Source organism: Gekko japonicus, unplaced genomic scaffold (assembly GCF_001447785.1).
Source record: "Gekko japonicus isolate JY-2015 unplaced genomic scaffold, Gekko_japonicus_V1.1 scaffold808, whole genome shotgun sequence".
NCBI lineage: Eukaryota > Metazoa > Chordata > Lepidosauria > Squamata > Gekkonidae > Gekko > Gekko japonicus.
The window spans coordinates 391041-413230 of record NW_015173697.1 but is presented as its reverse complement, the minus strand read 5'-3'; the positions used below and the strand labels follow the sequence as shown (position 1 = coordinate 413230).

The 22190-nt window shown below is 43.5% G+C and overlaps 1 protein-coding gene across 1 annotated transcript in view; it reads left to right on the top strand.

Annotated features, from left to right (window-relative positions):
* Nucleotides 1-22190, top strand: part of ITGBL1 (integrin subunit beta like 1) — a 255396-nt gene that overhangs the window by 218747 nt on the left and 14459 nt on the right. The window contains exons 8-9 of the mRNA XM_015423197.1: nt 15340-15456; nt 21187-21333. Coding sequence (XP_015278683.1) covers nt 15340-15456; nt 21187-21333 — 264 coding nt within the window. The remainder of the gene's footprint in view (nt 1-15339; nt 15457-21186; nt 21334-22190) is intronic.

Genomic DNA, 22190 nt, shown 5'->3' with positions numbered 1-22190 from the left:
GAGGAAGGCAATTGAAGAAGCGAAGTTGGGGAAGGCGCCAGGACCGGACGGATTTACCGCAAAGTTTTATAAAAAAATGAAAGAAGAAATTGTTCCGGTCATGGAAGCTTTATCCAACGATATACGTGAGAGTAAGAAGGTGCCAGACTCTTGGAAAGAAGCAATTATTTCATTAATACCAAAGGAAGGACAAGAACCAACGAATGTGAAAAACTATAGGCCAATTTCTCTTTTGAATAATGATTACAAGATTTTTGCAAAAATTATTGCAGAGAGGGTGAAAAACTATTTACAAACAGTGATTTCAGAAGACCAAGCTGGTTTTTTACCAAAGAGACAGATCAGAGACAATGTAAGAATAGTAATGGACGCAATTGAATATTATGAGAAACACCCTGAACAAGAAGTAGCTTTTTTATTTATCGATGCCGAAAAGGCATTTGACAATCTTAACTGGAAGTTTATGCTGCAAATGATGGAAAAAATAGAAGTGGGACAACACTTCAGAAATTGCATTGAAGCTATCTATTCTGAACAAAGAGCTAAACTGAATGTAAACAAAGAACTGACAGATAGCTTCAAGGTACAGAAAGGCACCAGACAGGGTTGTCCCCTATCACCGTTATTATTTATCTGGGTGTTGGAGATACTTCTACAAAAAATACAGCAAGATCAAGAGATAACGGGATTGACACACAAAGGACTTAAATACAAATATCGAGCATTTGCTGACGATGTAATGTTCATTGTGCAAAACCCGACAGACAAATTACCGTTACTATTCCAAAAAATAAAGGACTTTGGAGAATTGGCCGGATTTTATGTGAATAAGAATAAGACGAAGCTTATTTGTAAAAATATGACGAAACAAAAACAAATGGAACTGCAAGACCTGGTACAATGTGAAGTAGTAAAAAAGACTAAATATCTTGGTATTGAGTTAACTGCAAGAAATATAGACTTATATAAGAACAATTATGAAAAACTATGGACTAAGTTAACTCAAGACTTTAAGAAATGGGACAAAATGAATTTGTCACTGATGGGAAGAATATCAGTCATAAAAATGAATGTCCTACCACGTTTGATGTTCCTGTTCCAAACAATACCAATACTTAGTAAGACAGATTTGCTACTTAAGTGGCAACAAGAACTATCAAAGTTTGTTTGGGCAGGCAAGAAACCGCGAATCAAGATGAAAATTCTTTGTGATGCCAAAGATAGAGGTGGGTTACAATTACCAAATCTTAGACTATATTATGAAGCGGTCTGTCTAACCTGGATGGAACAGTGGGTGAAATTAGAAAATGATAAGTTACTGGGGTTAGAAGGCCATGATTGTAGATTTGGTTGGCATGCATATTTATGGTATGACAAAACAAAAATGGATAGCTTTTTTAAGCTTCATGTGGTAAGAAAAGCACTATTTGTGGTATGGATGAGGTATAAAAAATACTTTTGTGATGTAAGACCATTGTGGATTGTACCAGTGGAAGTGTTAACATCTTACTCAAGACATAGAGATAAAGATTGGTTGCCATATAAAGATCTAATTAAAAAAGTGGGAACAGAATGGGTAATGAAAAAGCAGAATGAAATTGAATATGATTATGAATGGCTGAAATATATGCAGATTTTTGATCTTTTTAGATCAGATAAAAGAAATTATGGTTTTAGAGAGGAAAAAAATGAGATTGAAATGATTTGGGAGAGTGAAGGGGGAAAAAATATCTCTAAAATGTATAAAGTGTTACTAAAATGGTATACTGAAGATGAGACTGTAAAAGGGCAAATGATAAAATGGGCGATAAATATGAATACGGAAGTGGCTATTGAAACCTGGGAATATTTGTGGAAAAATTCTATTAAGATATCGCCTTGTACCAATGTTAGAGAGAATTGTTATAAAATGATGTATAGGTGGTACATGACTCCGAAAAAAATTGCAAATATGAACCAGAATATGTCAAATAAGTGTTGGAAATGTAAAAGCCATGAAGGCTCATTTTATCACATGTGGTGGACTTGTGAGAAAGCAGTTGACTTTTGGACTAAAGTCCACAAGGAAATGCAAAAAATTCTGAAATGCTCTTTTAAAAAGATACCGGAAATTCTGCTTTTGGGACTGAAAATGGAAGAAGTTAATACAACTAAAAAGACTTTATTCTGGTACTTAATCACAACAGCGAGAATGATCTATGCACAATTTTGGAAAACAGAGAAAGTACCAGAAATTGAAGACTGGATACAAAAAGTTCTGTTCATGGCTGAAATGGATAAAATCACAAAAAAGTTGAATAACAAAGAAGACGACGTGTTTTTTCAAGAATGGAGTGACTTTAAAATATATCTGGAAAAGAACTGGGATGTGAAACAAAACTTAATATGTTTAGATCAATATTAAGTCAAATGATGTTATCTTTAGATTGTAATGATAAGAAACTGATATAGTTGATGATCCAAAAAAAAAAAAGAAGGGGCTCAGCTATTTCCCAGCAACTATCTTTGTTAAAAACACTGTCTGTCTTTGGACAAACTTACAACTTCATTTGAATAACTTATTTACAATGTTTTCTCAGCCTGGGACTTAAAAAAAAAAAAGAAGGGGCTCAGCTATTTCCCAGCAACTATCTTTGTTAAAAACACTGTCTGTCTTTGGACAAACTTACAACTTCATTTGAATAACTTATTTACAATGTTTTCTCAGCCTGGGACTTCTCTCACTCTGCTCAAGCCCCATTTGGGTTGCCAGGCAGTGCCTTGCAACCAGCAGGAGGGTTGTGGACAGGGCCACAGGGGCCACAGTGTTACATAAGGCTGTATGTCACTTCCAGTTAGGGCTGCCTAATCCCCCCGGGGGGCGGAAATCCCCCCGCCCCAGAGGCCCGTTCCCCGGCACCAGGGAATCAGGCCCCGGGGGAACCCCGCCCCAGCGTGCACATCACAGGGAAGTGACGTTATGACGCCGGGCACGCTGGGGGCGGGGCCACGGCCATACAAGGGGAAACTCTATGGTTTTCCCTTGTATGGTCATGGCCCCGCCCCCAGCGTGCCCGGCGTCATGACATCACTTCCCTGTGATGTGCATGCGGCGCGTGCACACTGGGAGCCGCGCAGGAGTCCCCTGCCGGCAAGGTAGGTAACATTTGGCAACCCTACTTCCAGTAAAAAAAAACTGGAAGTGATGAAGGGTAGGTCTAGGAACTGCCAGAAAGTCTATGGCAAAACATCTGTGGTAAGAATCAGTAAGGACATGAGACCGCTTTTTAAAAAAAGGACCTGAGGGGGGAGGATTCCCTATCTCCACTGGGGTCTTTGCAGCCCAAGGCCAACTGAGGAGAAACAGAAAGTACAACTTACTCTTTCCTAATTCCTGTATCCTCCCAGGAACTGCAGCATAACCAGGTTTCCCCCTGTATAGAAATATTGATTTCTATAGGCCTCATGTCTCCCTTGGAATGTTCTATAGGCTTCATGTTTCCCCCTTGGAATGTATCTTGCTGACCCCCTGTTGGTTTGATTTCCTCTTGAAGCCAGATGGCTGACCATTTGGTCAATTGCCTGCCATAAACATTCCTTCACTCACTGGCAGAGACCAGAAAACAAGCAAATACGCATGTAACCCATGGTGGGTTGGGGTGGGGGTCACATGCCTGCAGGTGGGGCCTCCAGGACAACTGACCATTCAGAAGTTGTTCCCATGGTAACTATACATTTGGGCACACCCAGGTCTCCTTCAATTGGCTCCTGGCCAGAGCTGGTTGGGAGACTGAATTGCAGTATAATTGTTTAAACCCAATGGGAGATTGTCTCTTGCTCTCTCTCTCTCTGTTCTGGTTGCATTTTGGAAGGACACTGAAATGCTGTTGTCTTGTCATGTGCTCTCTGAGAGAGACAAAGGGTTGCTTTGGAGCTGAGCACATGGCTGGAACCTTGTACAAAGATGGGACCTAATTCTGGACTATGGATCATCCTGGTAACTATGCAGATCTCTAATGTTTCGTTAGGGCCAAGGGCCATAAGCTTTCTTGTTTTCAGTACTTCCTGTAGTCTTTGATAAGTTCTGTGCTAAATAAACTTTATTCTTGTTTATAAATAGTGTCTGCTTGATGTGTAACTGACTCCAAGCTTTTTTCCTGGTGCCTGCTGCTCGCCAAAGGCTGCTACCAATAAGATTAACTGTATAGCCCTGGACAGGGTTGTTGGAGTATAACCCCACATACCAACTGAGGTTCTGGGATCTCTCATCTCAGGCTGGTGAGGGGATTATTCTAGAGATCCTGGTGGCTGTGTCTATAAATCCAGAGAGCCTATCTCTTCTGGGTTCTTGTGTAAATGAATTGTTCCAGTGTAGAATTCTTTCCCTCCCATTCCTGGATTGGCTTGGGGAGGAGAGAATCTATACCCCCCCCCCAGAGGGCTGTATCCCCTTTCTTTTAAAAGAACATAAAGTTAAACACAACATTATACATAAACAACAAGACCTCTTATCAGGAAAAATAACACACACCCCAAGTTCTCTGATGGCTTTTAAATTGCCAGGCCCTTTCTGGGGCCCCTTTACCTGCCTCAGCCACCTCCAGCCCCACTAATTGCTGTTGCTTCGGTTGCAGCTGCTCAGCTTGGCAGATGGGGTTGGTGACCACAGGCCAGGTGAGTGGCCGGCCAGCCAGCTGAAAGGCAGGTAGGCGGGTAGGCAGGCAGGGAGCTTCTGTCTCCCTTGTCTCCCCCTCCACTCAGTGCATAGCCTTTGTTTTAGTTACTGATTTGTAAAAAGTGGGGCAATATGAGGATATGCTCAAAATTGCCAAGCACTCTGTTACTGTGGAAACACGCTTGGATACGTAGTCTAGATCAATAGACTAATGCTGTAATTTGACCCCAAGTGCTTTATGTAAAACCAAATTTCCCATTCTTTGCTGCACTTGAGAAGGTACAAATTGAGAATCAAATGAGGGGAGAAAATGTGTGCTTTATGGAAAGGTAAAGGAAATTATGGTGTTTCTGCAGAAACACTTTTTATTGTTCGCTTTCACTTTGGCATTTTGCAGGCAATAAAAAAGGGGGCAGCAATCCCTATAAATTATATACCATAGTTTTGTCACACTGTACTTAAGTCGGGCTAACCATGTAACAAGAAGCTTCCATTATCCTCTGTAGGCATCTGGAAATTGGTTCAAATACTTGTAATTAATGGTGCTGGCAGTTTGTATAAGATAATATTCAACATTAGTGCATTCAACATTAGGGCATTTCAGCTACTTTTTTTAAAAGGCTACTGGACAATAGTGAATGGCAGCATAATTGTATCGTGTGGTGCGTACAATAAATGGGCCTAAATGCCACAGTCCTTACTGACTTTTTACCTAGTCTGTAATCAAATTGAAACATCCGTGCATAGAAATAATAGCATGGGCTATCTAGGGAGCGCAAGAATTTTTCTGCAGCAATGAAATTCTACGTGAAAATATTAGCATTCTTGGTGGGTTTAAAAAATGCTTGGTACATTTGTTCTGATGGTCACAGTTTGGGATCTAATTTTTGTGTAGAAGTAAAAGTGCACCATGATTGAGAGGCAGCTGCATTATAGTCCATGATAAACTAAACTTTGGCTTATTGTCACTGGGAACCACTTAGAGGCTCAAGATAGTTTCAGAGGGTAGCTGTGTTGGTCAGCAGTAGAACAGATTTAGGTGAGTAGTCATATTAGTCTAAAGCAGCTGAACAAAGTTTGAATCCAGTGGCACCCTTAAGACCAAAAGAGTTTTATTCTGGGTATAAGCTTTCATGTGCATACACTGTATTGGAAGAAATGTGCATGCACATGAAAGCTTATACCTTAAATAAAACTTTGTTGGTCTTAAATGTGCCACCGGACTCAAAATTTGTTCAGCAGTAGAACAGTTAGATTTGAATCCCGTAGCACTTTAAAGGCCAATAGGGATGGGCATGAACTGAGAAACAAACCACGGTTTGAGCACGAACCAGGCCGATTCATAGTTCATTTTGAACCAGTTCATTTGGTTGCATTGTTCCTGAATCAAAAAATGAACCACCTTTTTTTTCCATGGCGGTTCATTTGTTTTGTTAAGGCAGTTCATTCTCCACACAGGCTGTTGCCTATTCAATCAATTCCTAGGCAACACTGAGGGTGGACATGGAGAGTACTAGAAACATCCATAGCAGTTGTCCATAGCTTGATTGGCAGCTCTGGGAGCCAACCACGGAGCTCACATTCTGCTCTAAGGGAGTAGATTGTATTTATATATATAATCACACCCTGACTCAGCTGCTTTCACTTTGCGGCATGAAGAGAGAGGAGTTAATCGTCATGTGAGAGCTTGCTGCGTGGCTGATTTAAGGCGAGGCTAGAGCTGAGCTTTCCTGGGTGCACCTGCTTTAGGGGGTTATAACTCAGACATCCTAAATCCAATATTTGCCAAACTTGGAGGGCTGGTGGAGGAGAGCCTGCTGAAGACACCCTGGGAGTTTGGTGTGTCTAACTTGTGCAGGAGATGTTCTACTATTTCCTGAACTCATGAACTGAACAAATCATGAACCGGTTCGGGAAATGTGAAACGTTTGTGAAAGTTCATGGTTCATGTAATCAAACGAACCATGAACCACCACGAACCACCATTTTCTCAGTTTGTGACCATCCCTAGAGGCTAAGAAGATTTTCAGGGTCAAAGTCAAAGCTCCCTTCATCAACCTGACAAAGGGAGCTTTGACCCTCAAAAGCTTATACTCCAAAAATCTTGTTGGTCTCTAAGGTGTTACTGGACTTGAATCTAGCTATTTAGACCCTTGGCATTTCATCACTGATGCCTTGTAAGAGATTCTGAGCGGCTGTTGCTGGTGCCCAATGGCAAAGGGGCTCAGATTGATTTTTTTTTTAATGCTAACATCTCAGTTTTCAGGGGAGAGGTCTCCATGTGCACATGCATGTCTCAGCCCAATATTGAGCCCTTAAATCTGTTGATTCATAAAATCAGCAACATGGATCTTCTCACCAGTGTCTTGCAGGCCACAGTGAAGGAGACTTGATCAGTGTTTCAGGACACTTTAGACCCAAAGGTTATAAGCTTTGTCTTTGCATTAGGTTTTCAAAGGTGGCTCAGGTAAAGGCTAACTGTCTGTCACAGTCCAGCCATCAGCTTGCTGCAACCGGATTACTGCTTGGAGATCTTAACTGCCATGGGCCACTGAAACTGGGAGAGAAGGAAGTGAATCTGCTTTTTCTGCTTCCTCAGATTTCTTTTTCATGTGGTTGTCTTTACCAAAAAGATAGTTAAAGGCAGGGCTCTAGTCGGGGGGGAGCTCTCAGGTACGGAGCTCTGGAAGAGAACCTCTAGGGGGCGGGGCGGTCACGTGGTGAAGCCCCGCCCCCTTCTTTACCCCGCCCTCTGCTTCGATCCTCATTCCGTTTGGGAATGAGGATGAAGCAGGAGGGTAAGTAGCCGGGCCTTCTGACACACTTCCGGTGATGTCAGGGGGTGTGGCCTTCTGTCACTTCCGGTGATGTCAGGGGGCGTGGCATATGCAAATAAGTTATGCTAATGAGTTATGCTAATGAGCTCCGGCAGCTCTTTTTCTACAACAAGACCCCTGGTTAAAGGTCACTGGAATGTAATCAGGTGAGGAAGAAGGTCCAGTTCATGAATTGTTGCTGAAATAGGGAAGTAAAACTGGTTCGTTAACGTTAAGGAAAAGTGTACGATTAGGCGAAATGAGAACGATGAGTTTCCAGTTTTTACGGCATACTGAAGGGACAGTTTTTAAGGTATAAAAGCTTCTGGTGACAATATCCTAGCAGAGTGAGACAAGGGAGAAAAGTAAAAGTGATTGCACCCATGTTCCCTCTAAACGCCACAGTGTTGTAAGCAGAAATTGTACCTCGGGAGCTACAAAAGCTAGTAGCATTAAAGTTGTGAGCAAGTGTACATTAGACTATTGTGTAAATGATTTTTTTGAAAATTATTCCCATAACCTTGTAAAAATCTCAGAATGAATTCTTTTAAACTATATTTTAAGAATAATTTAAACATTGTAAGAGAAAACAGAAGTCAAATTTCATCACACAAAACATTGTCCTCCACGAGGGTACTTGCCCCTTTCCACTATATTGGTGGACTTGGCTTCTGGAGAACAGGTCTACCCACCCCAGTCTACTATATTGGTTGACTTGGCCTTGGACCGTTGCCCTGTGCTGACCCTTAGAAAACATAAAATACCCGCCCGGGGGGGGGGGGGGAGGCTCTTGCAGTCCATTTTTTAAAAACTGAAATATGACAACCAGCATTACAGTCAAGTATAACAGAGGTGGAACAATCACTATCAGAACCCTGCCTAACCTAACAAACGAAATTGCTTAAATGTTATCAACCTGCCCAAACTACTTATTTATTCAGATATGTTTTTTCTGGCTTAATTATAGCCTATGGGGGCCATTATAGTCAATGGGCCCCTTTGGCTATAACGGAGAATCGATGGGGGGGGGCTCTGGGGGCCGTTTTTTGAGGTAGCAGCACCAAATTCATAGCATAACTGCTAGTGCCTCTCCTCAAACCCCCTCCCTCAACTTTCAAAAAGATTGGACCAGGGGTCCAATTCCATGGGTCCCAGAAGGAGGTGCCCCCATCCTCCATTGTTTCCCATGGAAGCTTCATATTGTTGTGAGCTGAAGCAGAAATCCTCTGAGCTGGCCTCTGAAATATTGTGCACCTCTGAAATATTGTGCACCACTGTGATTGCTACAGGATAGCTGTGACATACTGCAATGCTGAGAAAGAATGGAACTATTAAAAATAAAGGGGGGGGAGACTGACCTGGTCTTTGTTAAATTGTATTGGCAACAACACTGAGGGATTAATGAATTTGCCCTAAGGTGGTTCATTGGTTAATGGACGTAGGTCCTCATAGAGGTCTGGACCTTGTAACATGATGACTGTGTTTTCAGGGTGTGAATGTGTGGGTAGGTGGGGGGTGAATAAAATACCTTTCATCCTTATATATCAACTTGAATGAAAATATGTCGGGACCCACTCACCCCCTTGTGTGATCCCCCCTACCACCCCAATCCCCAAAGCCTCAGGGTCCAGCATGAACAGTGGAGCGTGGGAATGTATGGAAATACTATCTTTTTACTGTATTGAATTAAAAAATCTTTTAAAACGGAAATACTGAAGCTGCCATTCATGGAATTAGGCCATTGGCCCAACTAATCCAACATGGTCCATTTTTATTTATTTATTTATTTATTTATTTATTTATAGTTTAGATTTCTATACTGCCCTTGACCCTGGAGGGTCTCAGAGCGGTTTACAGAGGATATGTACCAATTATACCTAATCTAGGGCCACAATTCATTTTTGTTAGGGGGCTGCCTACCAGCACCCAGCGGCATGCGTTCTGTTGCTGTTGCTTTTTTCTCTCCGGGCGGCTTCTGATGTTATTTCCGGCACTCCGGATGGGCCGACGGGCCGACGGCATCCTTGACAGGCTTCAGCTGGTGTTCTTTTTGACGCGCGGCTGCTCCGACTGCAGCTCGGCTAATGTCCTTCAGGCTCCGCTGTGCTGCGTCCTTGCATCGTCGCATCATCACAGCTCCGCCTCCAACCATCGTCACCATGTCCTCAGCTCATCTTTGCTGCCGCCATTACTCCGCTGCCGCCGTTTCTGCCACCGCTGCACTTCTGGCACACCCCGTCAGGAGGTGGGTGCCCCCTGCCACCTATGGCAGATACCCATTTGTCTACTCGTGAGTACACATTCGAGCCGCTGGATGGGCTATATTCTAATTGGTTATGCATCTTGAGCAGCTGAGAATCCTTTAATTCGAGTTGCTCAGGGCTGGACCTGGGACTTTCTGCATGCAAAGCCCACACACAGCCTCCGAGCCATGCCCCCTTCTTAAGAGAAGCATGCTGACAAGCACAGTGAACTGGAACTCACCCGATATCTCCAGCATGCAAGAATGCAAGCAGACATCATACAAGGTGTCAAGCAACATCCCCAGGGGGTGAGGGAAGGTGCTAGGAGAAAAGGATAGGAGGCATGGGTGGAACCAGGGTGACCCACAGCGTATATGGAACCTGAAGATGAATGTTAAGGAATCCAGCCAGGGAAGGACCATCATAACCTATTCCTTGTTGCAAGAGAGCTGGTGAGGAAGGGAGGAGGAGAGCAGTGTATAATCCCCTCCCTGTCAACTCTTAATTGGAGAATGCCTGGAGATGTAGGAGCCTGGGGAACGTGGGGTTTGGGGAGAGGAGGGACCTCAGTGGGGTATGATGGCATATGGTCCGCCCTCCAAAGCTACCATTTTCTCTGGGGGAATTTTTCTCTATAGTCTGGAGAACAGTTGAAATTCCAGAAAAGCTTCAGGTTCCACCTAGAAGTGGGCAAACTTGCCTGTCATTCTGAAGCAAAGGATCCCTGGAATTTCATGTGCAAACCAGAGAAAATAATAGAGCAAGTATGAAGTCCTTCTAAAGTTACTAATGTTGCTGTCCTGTGAAATTTAGCACTAGTGGTCCTGTTTGGGAAAAGGTTTCCGGGTCCTGACTCCTAATCATGGCTTGTAAGGGGGGGGGGGACATCTTGCGTTGCATTCCAACGTAGGGGTGTCTGGAACTTGACATGTCTTTTTCCCATAGGATTTTCCACTTTACTTTCCTGTGCCCTCAGATATCCCCAGAGGGCCTGTACAGTGTCTCAGATACCTCCCCCCCCACACACACCACCACACAAACAACCTTCTGCAGACAAGAGGTTCTTGTCCACCCCACCTCCAAAAAAGCATTTGCACAAAATGACATACATTGTAGTAAATTGATATACCCTGCAGCAGTGGGCGGATGCAAGTATGTTAACTAGTTGCTGATGGTTCTGATTGTACATTCCCTTGAAGATTATACAGTGCTGACAGATATCTAGAACTGGACACCCATTCTTGTATACATTCAGCTTTGGCTCCCTCCCACCCCATTGGCTTGCACAAATGATTGTACACAGACAATAAATTAGATCAAATCACATTGTATGCACCAACAGGAAAAACAACATTCACCATGTTGGAAATTAAGCCTGACAGATTTCAACAGCATTTTCCCCCCTTACTCCCTTCAAGAATAAACCCCACAACTCACTGATGTGACAGGATGCCACGGACTGACAGCCACAGAGAAACTGGATTTTTGCTGAGCTACCTGCGTTCTTTGGTATACTGACCAAGCAGAAAGAAGAACGGCTCTGCATATTGCAGTCCCAAATGCAGCTTTACGGAAAGCAAGGGGGGGACAAGGAGAGAGAAAATCATGATGGCTGGAAATTACATTGGCAGCAGAACAGACACAGAACATCCAAATGTGCTGTAATAAATTCCAAAGCTGAATTCTATGCATGCAGCCGTGGTTGAACCCTGTGAAGGGTAACCTCTTGCTATCAAGCCTCTTGCTACCAAGTGCCAGAAGTCCCATTGAATTGCTCCAGTTATAATCTGTACTGATTTCTTTGCCAAAGGTGTAGAGGATCATCACCCTGAGATAATTGTGTCTGTATGCCTTGCGCCTTTGAAGACAACTGAGGTGATTTCTGGTGTTAGGGGGTTCCCCCCCCCTGCCCCTCTACAGCTAGGTTGCTATGGTAAACCTATTATCCTTGGTAAGGGAAGAGTGCGTTGGTGAAGGGTTGATCCCTTCTCAGCTTTATGTGAGCCTCTAATTACTCAAATGATCAAAAGTCTGCATTGAAAGTAGGGTTATCACAATGCGAGGCAAGAGGAGAAGGCCACAGTGAGTGGGCTTGCTGTTATTTCTGCCGCAGACGCATTCGATACAAGAGTACGGCGACTGAAATTTCTTCACACTAGGTGCTGAGAATTTGCTCCCCTCATTTTGTTGTTTGTTGGATTTCTTCAGGCCAATACAACGGTTGCTTTTATGTAGTGGTGTGTGGTTTGACTGAGGAGGGGTGTTTTGGGGGGGGGTTTGGTCTGCCTGTCAAACAAAGTGTCTGATGCCAGGGAAGGGGGTTGTGGGGTGGGGATTAAACAAAGACATGTAGAAGGTTAGCCAGGGATATTAGAGTGTGCTTATTTGGTGTAGTGGTTAAGAGTGGTGGGCTCTAATCTGGAGAACAGGGTTTGATTCCCCGCTCCTCCACATGCAGCTGCTGAGTGACCTTGGGTTAGTCAAAGTTCTCCCGGAGCTAGTCTCAATTCTCTTAGAGCTCTTTCAGCACTACCCACCTCACAGGGTGTCTAGTGTGGGGAAAGGAAGGGAAGGAGATTGTAAGCCACTCAGAGACTCTGAGTGAAGAGGGGGGTATAAATCCATCCTCTTCTCTTCTTATTATTCCTCTGAAGCAGGGGGAAAAGCATTGAGAATGTCAGGTTCAGCTTTACTTTGGATTCAACAAGAAATGCTTTAGTATCTGCACTATACGGATAATATGTCCAGCTCCATATGATCCTGACACATTCTTAAGAAAAGTTCTAAAAGGAGGAAAGTATAGGGCATTTCCTACCCAACTAGGGTTGACCGGATGTTTGCAAAACAAGTATTCAAATATCAAACTGACCTTGCTTGTACTGCCCATTTTCTGTCTAACTGCTCAGAATTGAAAGTGGGTAGCCTTTCTTTTTTTAATCTTGACTTTAAATTTTTCACAACGTTCATATAGGTTGACAAAAGGTAATTTTGTAGTTTAGTCACAATACAGGGTTGTATGATGTCACATTCGGTACTGTAGCCAGAAGAAATTGGAGGGGATGTGGGGGGGCCAGACCAGAAGCAGCAGGGTGGCTTCCCTTTCCTTCCCCAGCCTCCTCCTATGCCTTCTCTCTCTCTCTCTCCCCCCCCTTCCCTGCCCACCCACCCCCAGCAGCAGGGAGGCTGGGGAAGGAAAGGCAAGCCACCCTGCTGCTTCTGGTCAGTTTCACTTCCCCCAATCAGCTGTTAGGTTTAACAGCTGATAAGGGTGGGGAGTGAAACTGACCAGAAGTGGCAGGGCAGCTTCCGTAGAAAAGCCAGCCAGGCTGCAGAGGAGCATGGGTAAGGGGCGTGGTGCACTGGGGTGGGAGGGGTCTGGGGGGGTCTGGCATCCTCCTGGGGTGGGGCAGGGCTTATCCTTCATAGGGCTCCACCCCCAAATGCCCCACCGTGGCTATGGGCCTGCATGAGATAAATACTTTCAACTAGCTAGCAGAGTGTTACCATATTATAGAGTCACCACAGGATTGCCAGGTCCAGGTTTGGACAGATTTGGAGATCTGAGGGTGGTACCTGTGAGGCTGGGCTTTAGGAAGGGGAGGGATCTCCATAGGGTATAATGCCATACAGTCCACCTTCCAAAGCAGCCATTTTCTTCAGGAGAAGTGGAATACATATTTTGAATAAATAAATAATAAATAAGCTATCTATGTAGTCTGGTGATCCATTGTAATTCTGGGGGATCGCCAGCCCTCACCTGGAGGCTGGCAACCAATGTTCCCTCTAAGCTGTGGAGTCTTGTGAGCAAAAATTCTACTTTGTGAGCTGCTGGCATTAAAGTTGTGAGCGAGGCATTTGGCTACTGCATAATTCAGTTTCCTCTAGAGCCATCCTTCCTGAGCAAGGACAAAAATGTGTGAGCCGGAGGGCTAAAAAACTGTGAGCTGGCTCACACAAACTCAGCTTAGAGGGAACACTGCTGGCAACTCTAAGCTACCATGTTTCCCATCACTTTTATGATGACTAAAGGGCTAGTTACAATACAGAGATAGATAGACAGATGATAGATGGTAGACAGGCAGACAGACAGATAGATAGAGCTCATTCTTTCAAGGCACGTGCCAGGTCTCTTTTTTGAGTGAAAAAATGATAAAAATATACTTTTTCTATGTAAAGGTTATTTTGTACATCTTCCATTTGTGCAGTTGTTTTTTCAGCTATTGAAATTTCCCCTGTTGTGTCATATCGAGTATTAACGGCAAGTGTAAATTTGCTTTTCCAAGGTTTAGAAATGTGTAATGGATTTAGAAGGGTGTAATGCTGTTTAAGATGGTTTTGCAGGCATTCTAGCCTTTTGTTTCTTCCCAGTATGACTAATCATTCTATCTTGGAACCTTTGTGCCTTAGGATAATATAAATAAGAAATTCATCTAACTGCCATTAGACGGGAGTCACCCTTGCACCGTGGGGAGGGGAAGGAGAAGAATGTAATAGATGAGGGTGTAAGTGGCCTGGGAAAGGGCCCCTTCCCTAGTCAACTTGGCTCCATCCCACCCCCCACCAAAGGAAGGATGGAGAGCCTGCCTAGCCAGCCGTGAGCAGGAGATGCCTGGCCAAGGGTGGGTGAGACTGGGAGGGACCCTGCTCTCTAAGGCTAGACAGCTGGCAACCTAAGAAAGGGCCTTCTCGGTCATGGCACCAAAACTTTGGAACACCCTCCCCAGGGAGATTTGTCTGCTTCCCTCTATCATGGTGTTCTGCCAGCAGAAGAAGACTTCTTTTGCCTTTTGTTTGATGTTGCATCCCAAACTCTTATTAGCCCTCCTCCCTACTTGTGTGTTTTTATGTGTTCATATGTTTTATTTAATTGTTTTTTTACATTTCTATATACATTTTAAATAACAGAGACAAATTGGTTCTGCTTTTAAAGGAGATGTTATTATACAGCCCTATTATTTTCCAGCTTTTGATGGCCCCTTACAGAATGCTTGGAATCATGAAGAAAGACGATGTAGTCTTGATTGGGGCATAGGGCATAAATGGTAAAGAGCGAAGAGCATTTCTAAAATGTAGAAACATGCATTTATTATTGGCTAGCTTGCTTAAGTACTCTGAACAGTATTTCTGGCACCTTTCTGTGAGGTGCTTGATCCTGTCATACTGTAGTGTGAATGGCTCAAGTTAGGCTGAGGCAGAGGACTGGCTTCATAACACTTCATAACAACATAAGAACATGGGAGAAGCCAATGTTGGATCAGGCCAATGGCCCATCCAGTCCACCAGTGGGGCCAGGACACTAGAAGCCCTTCATATCACTGTGATAACCTATAAAGGATCTCTAATGCTGCCACTTCTCTAGAACTTCACCCTCTAAAAACTGGCATGCATCCTACCACTCTGCCCAGCAAAATTTGAAGTCTTCCTGCATCTGAAGGAGACTTTCTCCAGCCTATGTGGATTTTCCGCAAAGAGAATCCCCTCTGGATGGAGGAAGGCTTCCGTCTTTGCTGAATGCCAGCCGTTTTATTTACATTTATTTTTCTTTACTGGTTTGATCCTTATGCTGTTGATGACAATTTGACCTTGATAATTCTTTGTGACTCTAACAAGCAATTATTGTTTCCAGGGAAATGTGAATGTGGCCAATGCACTTGTTTCCCGCCAGGAGATGCCAGAATATATGGTAAAATCTGCGAGTGTGACAACCGGCAGTGCGAAGACATAGATGGCCACGTCTGTGGTGGTATGTTATCTTTTAAAAGAACCATGCACAACTCTCACTTTCCATTTATTTTAGCACGCGATATTCCTAAATGAAGCTATCATGTTCATACCCACTTACTCTCCAACAACTAATACACTTGTACAGTGAATGTGCTTATAAAGGGCCAAGGATTGGATTAAATTGATGTTATTAAATTGACTTGCCTGAGACATTTCCCATCCCACAAAGAACAAGTTGTGATGGCCTTGGGAGAGATGGAAACCTTGTTATGTTGAGTATTTGACATTTCCTTTATGTGCTATATTTGTATATTTAGATTTGTTATCTTACATTTGATATATGCATTTTGTAATTTGTTGGGTTGAATAAAGATTAAATTTATAACAAAACTAAAGAGCCAAGTCACAGCCCAGAGGATTTTCAAGGCAAGAGAGTATATAAGGGCCTCTCTTATATTATTTTAAAGAGGCCCTCCACCCTTGTATTCAGTTTCAGGACATGACAGTAACATTCAGTGTAATAGGAATTCCTTAGACTGATCTCCACAGTCTTGAGACTAAGCTCTTCAACTTCAGGTAGGTCCCTGCTGCTGTGTTAATTCCCAATTTTCAAATTTCACACATCATTCAAAAAGGAAATGAAACAAGTAAGGTAAATGAAGACCCTAAATCACCTAATTTATCTACCCTCTCACTCAGTCTCCATAACTACATATAAACATGAATGCCTCAACGGACCTTAAAACTGGTTCCATGAAGGGGACAAGATCCTTTGCAAAGAGTCGTTAGCACATGCTGATAAAGCACAACAGAGCAGAGGACTGTGTAACAATACTGATTTCCTCTCACCGAAAGATCTAGCTCATACAGAGTTTCTGAATGCAAGACTGCAATGGCCCAATGGGAAATTTGACCAGAATGGGATATTTACTTTTTAGGAAACTGGCAAGCACTAATTGTATGACATGTGAATGCCCAGTTGCCTGACATTCAGATCAGATGCTTGGTTGCTGCACATCTGATTGAAAGATGTCCTAAATATGTGGTTTTCTGCTCCTGATGCCAAAAAATAAGACATTCAGTGTTGCAGATAAGTCTTCTGGACAGGTAGGTCCATAGAAATGCATTATAAGTGGCCCTTGTTTGGTGTAGTGGTTAAGTGCGTGGATTCTAATCTGGGAGAACTGGGTTTGATTCCCCACTCCTCTACTTGCAGCTGCTGGTGTGACCTTGGGTTAGTCATAAGTTCTTTCAGAGTTGTTCTCTCAAGGACAGTTCTCTCAGAGCTCTCTCAGCCCCACCTACCTCACAGGGTGTCTGCTGTGGGGAGGGGAAGGGAAAGGAGATTGTAAGATGCTCTGAGACTCCAAGTGAAGGGCGGGGTATAAATCCAATCTCTTCCTCCTCCTCCTCCTCCTCCTCTTCTTCGATGCACAAGTTGATACACCATTAATCAGATTCTGCATGCAGTGTGCAAAAGTGATCAGCAATTATGTCCTAAGTAGAGTTATACCCTTCTAAGTTCAGTGACTGCACTAAAAGATCTGTATTCATGCATCTGAAAAAGTGATCTCTGGCTGCTTATATGGGAATAAATTTTGCTGGTCTTCAAGGTGCTCCTTGACCACCTGTGTGATTTTGCTGGGAGGACCCCATAAGTTTTAACATGGTGGCTACCCCTTTGACCTTATATCTGTTTATGCAGGCAGAGATGTCCAGAGATATAAAAGCTTGCCATATCTTTACTCTGTGCACTGGATTCTGGTTACTAAGCAAACTATGCAATCTGCTATCGGCCAAATGTATCTTAATAGAATAAAATACTCAGTCGAAGTGCCTTATAGATGGCTTTGGAAAATTCATTTACTCACGAGTTCCTGCATGAAAAGTGAAACCCTTTAGAATTGCAGAATGTGTTGTAGCAAGAGAGAACGTGGGCAAAATCAGGAATTTCGTCTTCAGCTTAGGTGCCTGCTAAACTGGAGGAGGGGGGGTTTGGCAACCCAGGTGATTTCAATAAGAATTGTCACCTGCCTTTCCTGACTAGCCGAGATTGATTAATAGCTTGCTTTTCAGACCATAGGCCCAAGTAGATATAAGGAGAAGAATGTGATAGATGAGGGTGTAAAGTGGCCGTGATCTTGCATAGTTATAGTGACTCGAAAATGTAGCTGTCCGTCATTTAAGGAAGGGAGGAATAAGCCTTCTCAACAGAACCTGTCACCCAGCTCTGACCTTCTGCTCTGAGAAGCGTAAGGAGTCGAGGCTCTACACAACCTGCCCCATTCTGATCACAGCCCCTTGAAATAACAATAAATAACTCAGTCCCTTAAAATAATGCCCACCGATTGCAACGGAGTTTATTTCTGATGACTTCAGCACACCAGGACTCTTTGATTAGTGGACTATCCTAACCATTTGGGCTTTTAAAAAACAAAATAGGTGTACATGGAAAGAAAATCCCAAAAATATTCTAGGAAGAGGAAGTCGGCAGTGATAGAAAAGAATACAGATTAAATAGTGCTATTCTTGATTTAAATGGCGCTTTTCCTGCAGTCAGCATGCTTCCCCCAGTCTGATCTTGTCAGCCTCACCACCACCCTGTCAAAGCCACCGTCTTGTTCCCATAACTGCTGAGGAGAATTGTGCCCGAGAGAGCGGGGCCGTAAAGCCGTATGAGGTATGGGATTTCAGCTGCGCTTTCCCAATATCAAGGTTGTTTCACAATTGTTGCTTAAACAGATGTCTGGTTGGTTCCAAACGTTTAGTAGTTCTATTAAGACCACTGTCTGGCTTAGCTGCCAGGTTTGGAAATGGTAGTAGGGAGAGAGTGAAAAGGCTAAGAATTATGTGTGGTTAAAGTGTCATCACAGCCAATTTATGGAGACCCCCCTAGGTTTTTAAGGCAAGAGATGGTTTGCTGTTGCCTGCCTCTGCATAGTGACCCTGGTCTTCCTTGGTGGCCTCCCATCGACGTACTAACCAGGGCCAACCCTGCTTAACTTCCAAGATCGGGCCTGCCTGGACCATCAGGGCCATCCAGATAACAATAAATTTGGTTGGTGATTTTAGCAAGAAAATAGCCCAAGGAGAAAGAGTGAAAGAGCCCTCCCCCTGTCTGTGCTGCTTAAAATGCAGCCCTAGTGTTTGTATTCTCTTCTTTAAAAAACTAGCCAGGAAAAAGAATTGGGGGAACAAATGCAACATCTAGTTCAACCCTCGTGATGAGAATCAGAAGAGAATGATTTTGCATGGAATGTCCAGAGTAACTAATATCTGGCTAACAAGGGACTCTTTGTTCTGCCATAACCCCCTTTGCAAATCCCTTTTACTGTGGTTTTAAAAGATTTTGCTGAGGCTGGATATCTTATGCACCCTTTCCCTATCTGTTCAATGACAGTGTATGGAAACTCATTACCTGTTATTTTCTATGGATTAACAACAACCAAGGACAATAATGCTAGCACTTTATGTCATCAGTTTGTTGCAGTACTGTTTTAATGTGTTTTAATTGTTTAATTGTAATTTATGTATTGCTTTATGTAAACTGCCCTGAGCCAGCCTCAGCAGGGAGGGCGGGGTAAAAATCTGACTAAATAAAATAAATAAATACAAATAAATTAGGTTGTTCTTGCAATCCCTCATCCACTACTTTAATTTTTCTGGAAGATTATGAGGCTGTCCTCTCAAGCCAGATGCTCAGTGGGGCCTGCCCCAAATTATTAATTGGAACCTAATTTAGTAAGTAGGCTTAATGGTTTTACCATCAGGTCCACTGATGGATGGATGGGTAGATGGATAGTTGGTTGGATAGATGGATGGACAGAGATGCATACAGGTGAATGGGTTCGATCCAGGTAGCTTTTCCCCAGGGTGAAAAAAGGAGGGACCGTCTTTGATCTCCCAGAAGCACTATACTAGGTTTGATCTCCAAAAATTGCTATACTGGGGGCCACGGGAGCTGCACAGGCAAAAGCCATGTGTGGCTAGGAGTGTAGTAAGGAAGAAAACTGGGTGAGATGATTTTAAAAAAGCAAAACCTGGCTGGATTCATCCCAGTATTTGTAGCTGTGAGTGCAGGAGGAGCAGCAGTTTACCCACCATAAAATACACAGTATGTCATTGTTACCGAGTGCTTAACTTTGTATAGCAATTACGATCTAAAATGAAGAACAATCAATAAACAGCCTGGGAATCGTAACGTGACTTGAATCCAGAAGCTGTTCTCAGAGCTTTTGTGTACACAACTAAGAGCAATTCAAAGACTTTTACTGATAAAAGTAGAAATTAGCAAAGGGGTTTGGGAGGCGGGATTATGGATGAAGAGCTGAAGAACCAATTCACACTTCACTCAGGATGCTGTCTTTCTGCTTATATTCCAATGTTTGCAGTACTAAATGGGCAATTTCAACGGCTCGGTGTTATACAGTTGACAAACACACCGAGGAGGAGCAGGCAGACTGTGAACCCCTGGAACAGATGTACTGTAATAGTGATGGCAAAAAAGAGAGAGAGATGTTAAACAGATGCATCTTTTCCCATCATAGTGCCTCACTTCAAAGTATTGGAAGGAATAGACTGTGCAATGTCACTTAATGCTGGCACTGACATCGGAGTCTCAGGGGAGGGCAGTAGAGAGTCAAGACCAGGAGCACCTTAGTAACCCACAAGAGTTTCAGGGGATCAGCTTTTTGGAGCCAAAGCTGACCTTTGTTTGTCCCCTCCTGCAGCTGTCTCTTTGTTACCCAGAATGCTATTTGTAGGGCTTCCTTCCCTTTTCTCTCTTTCTTCTGTCAACTGCAAGGGCTGGGCATGCTTTCTGCAATCCATTTTAGCTTAGCCAGATAGCCAGAAGCCTTTACTCTGCCTTTCCTATCTAGTATGGAGCCCTCTTCCGACAAAGAACTATTTCTCTTCGAAGCAATGAGCCTTAGTGTGAACTTATTCCTCAGGCAGGCAGACTACAGAATTCCATTGTGCAGAGACTCAGCTGTGCTTTCTCACAACATTCCTAAAAGGATAGGCGCTTTTTCCTAGACGGGATATGGCAACCCTAGTGGCTTGCCTGCAATACCTTCATCCCATGAATTACTCTTTCAAATTGTATGCCAAGCGGAAATCAGACTCAGGCCAAATCCCCATTCAGATCCTCACAGGAAGTTCATTTGAGTGCCTGGGGCTAGGACTCCTAGCTGTTTTTCTGACAGGGCTTCTGTGGTGGAAATTTAGTAGGCATAGCTTTCCCTATCACTTTATTTCCGTAACAGGAAAATTTGGGGCTTGGAACCTACCCAGAATTTCTATAGGTGTACAAGAAGGGTAGTTTACGTTAATGCTCCCTTCCCATGGGAGACCTCTGATTCCTCCTCAAGCTATGCTTGTGGGTCCTCCATCCCCAAGTAGCAGTATTGGGGGGGCATTTCGGGTTGCCGTGCAAAAAAATATGCTGGAGATTGCCCCCCCTCCCCGTTGGAAATTCTAGATGGGATTGAATCTTTCATTAGCTACAATCCTATAGTTCAGCCAGCTCCTAAAGATACTGAAGCACTGTTAGAAAATTTTCTGAAACAGGATCTTGGTCAGACCATTTTTTTCTCAGCCTAACCCACCTCACAGTGTTGTCGTGAAGGGAAATGGTATGTTTAGAAGTCACAGTGAGCTCTCAGGACAGGACAGAGAGAGTAGTCTTAAAACGCAGATCTTTGTAAACCATTTGTTCATCTCCCCCTCTTATCCACTTCCATTCCAGGTCATGGGATCTGTTCCTGCGGTCGATGTATTTGCAAAGACGGGTGGTTTGGGAAGTTGTGCCAACATCCACGGAAGTGCAACATGACAGAAAGTGAGAGCAGGAGCTTTTGTGAATCAGCAGACGACACAATGTGCTCAGGAAAGGGTAAGTGCAGGAAACGGAGCAAAGCCATGTCTCAGCCATGTTCTGAGGGATTAAAAAACACAACCGTGGGTTATAAATTGCAGCACTTTCTTTCAAAAAACCCTCGCTGTTTGACAGCTGTTCAAAATGGCTTTACAATACAGCGTACTCTTGTTAGAAGGTTCTCTGTATTGTGTTTAGAAGCTTTGCTTTCAGGCACTGTTTACCAACAGCATGGGCCCCCATTTGGAGGCATTCTTGTGGGTGTATATCTATACGGGGGCCATTGTCTATTGGGGCTGCATTCTGGCATTGTATTTGGAGTGCCACTAGCAGCAGGCAGGAGTATGTTTGCGGTACAGAGGAAGGAAATACAGCACTTGACTTAAGCGGGAAAGCTCTTTCTTTTGCACTGTCCCTTCCATTCCTGCAACTATCAGAACCTGTCGAGAATGATAGATTCTACACTTTGTCATGTTGCAATTATGATTCATTCGCACATTGTGTCTGCCTTATGTTTTCAAACTTCGATGGTGTTCGCACCAGTCTGGTGAAATGGAGGAGTCTAATAGCAACACACTGTCATTGAGGAAGAGAATGTAAAAATCTTCCGAAGTCATGTGTAATTTGATTATTTAGGAAAACAAACACTTGTGTCCCAGAATTTGGCATTTTATTGTTCTAATCCTGTAAATCAGGGGTCCACGATATGGTGTCCATGGGAGCCATGGTACCCCACTGACACCTTTCCTGGTTCCCACCACGTGTTTTTAGAAAGTGGGTGGGGCCAGGTAGGGCCTTTGCCCAGCAAGCCTTCTGATTGGCCATTGGAGATTTCATTGGCTGTGTACATTTAAAAAAAAAAACATGTTGCTCTG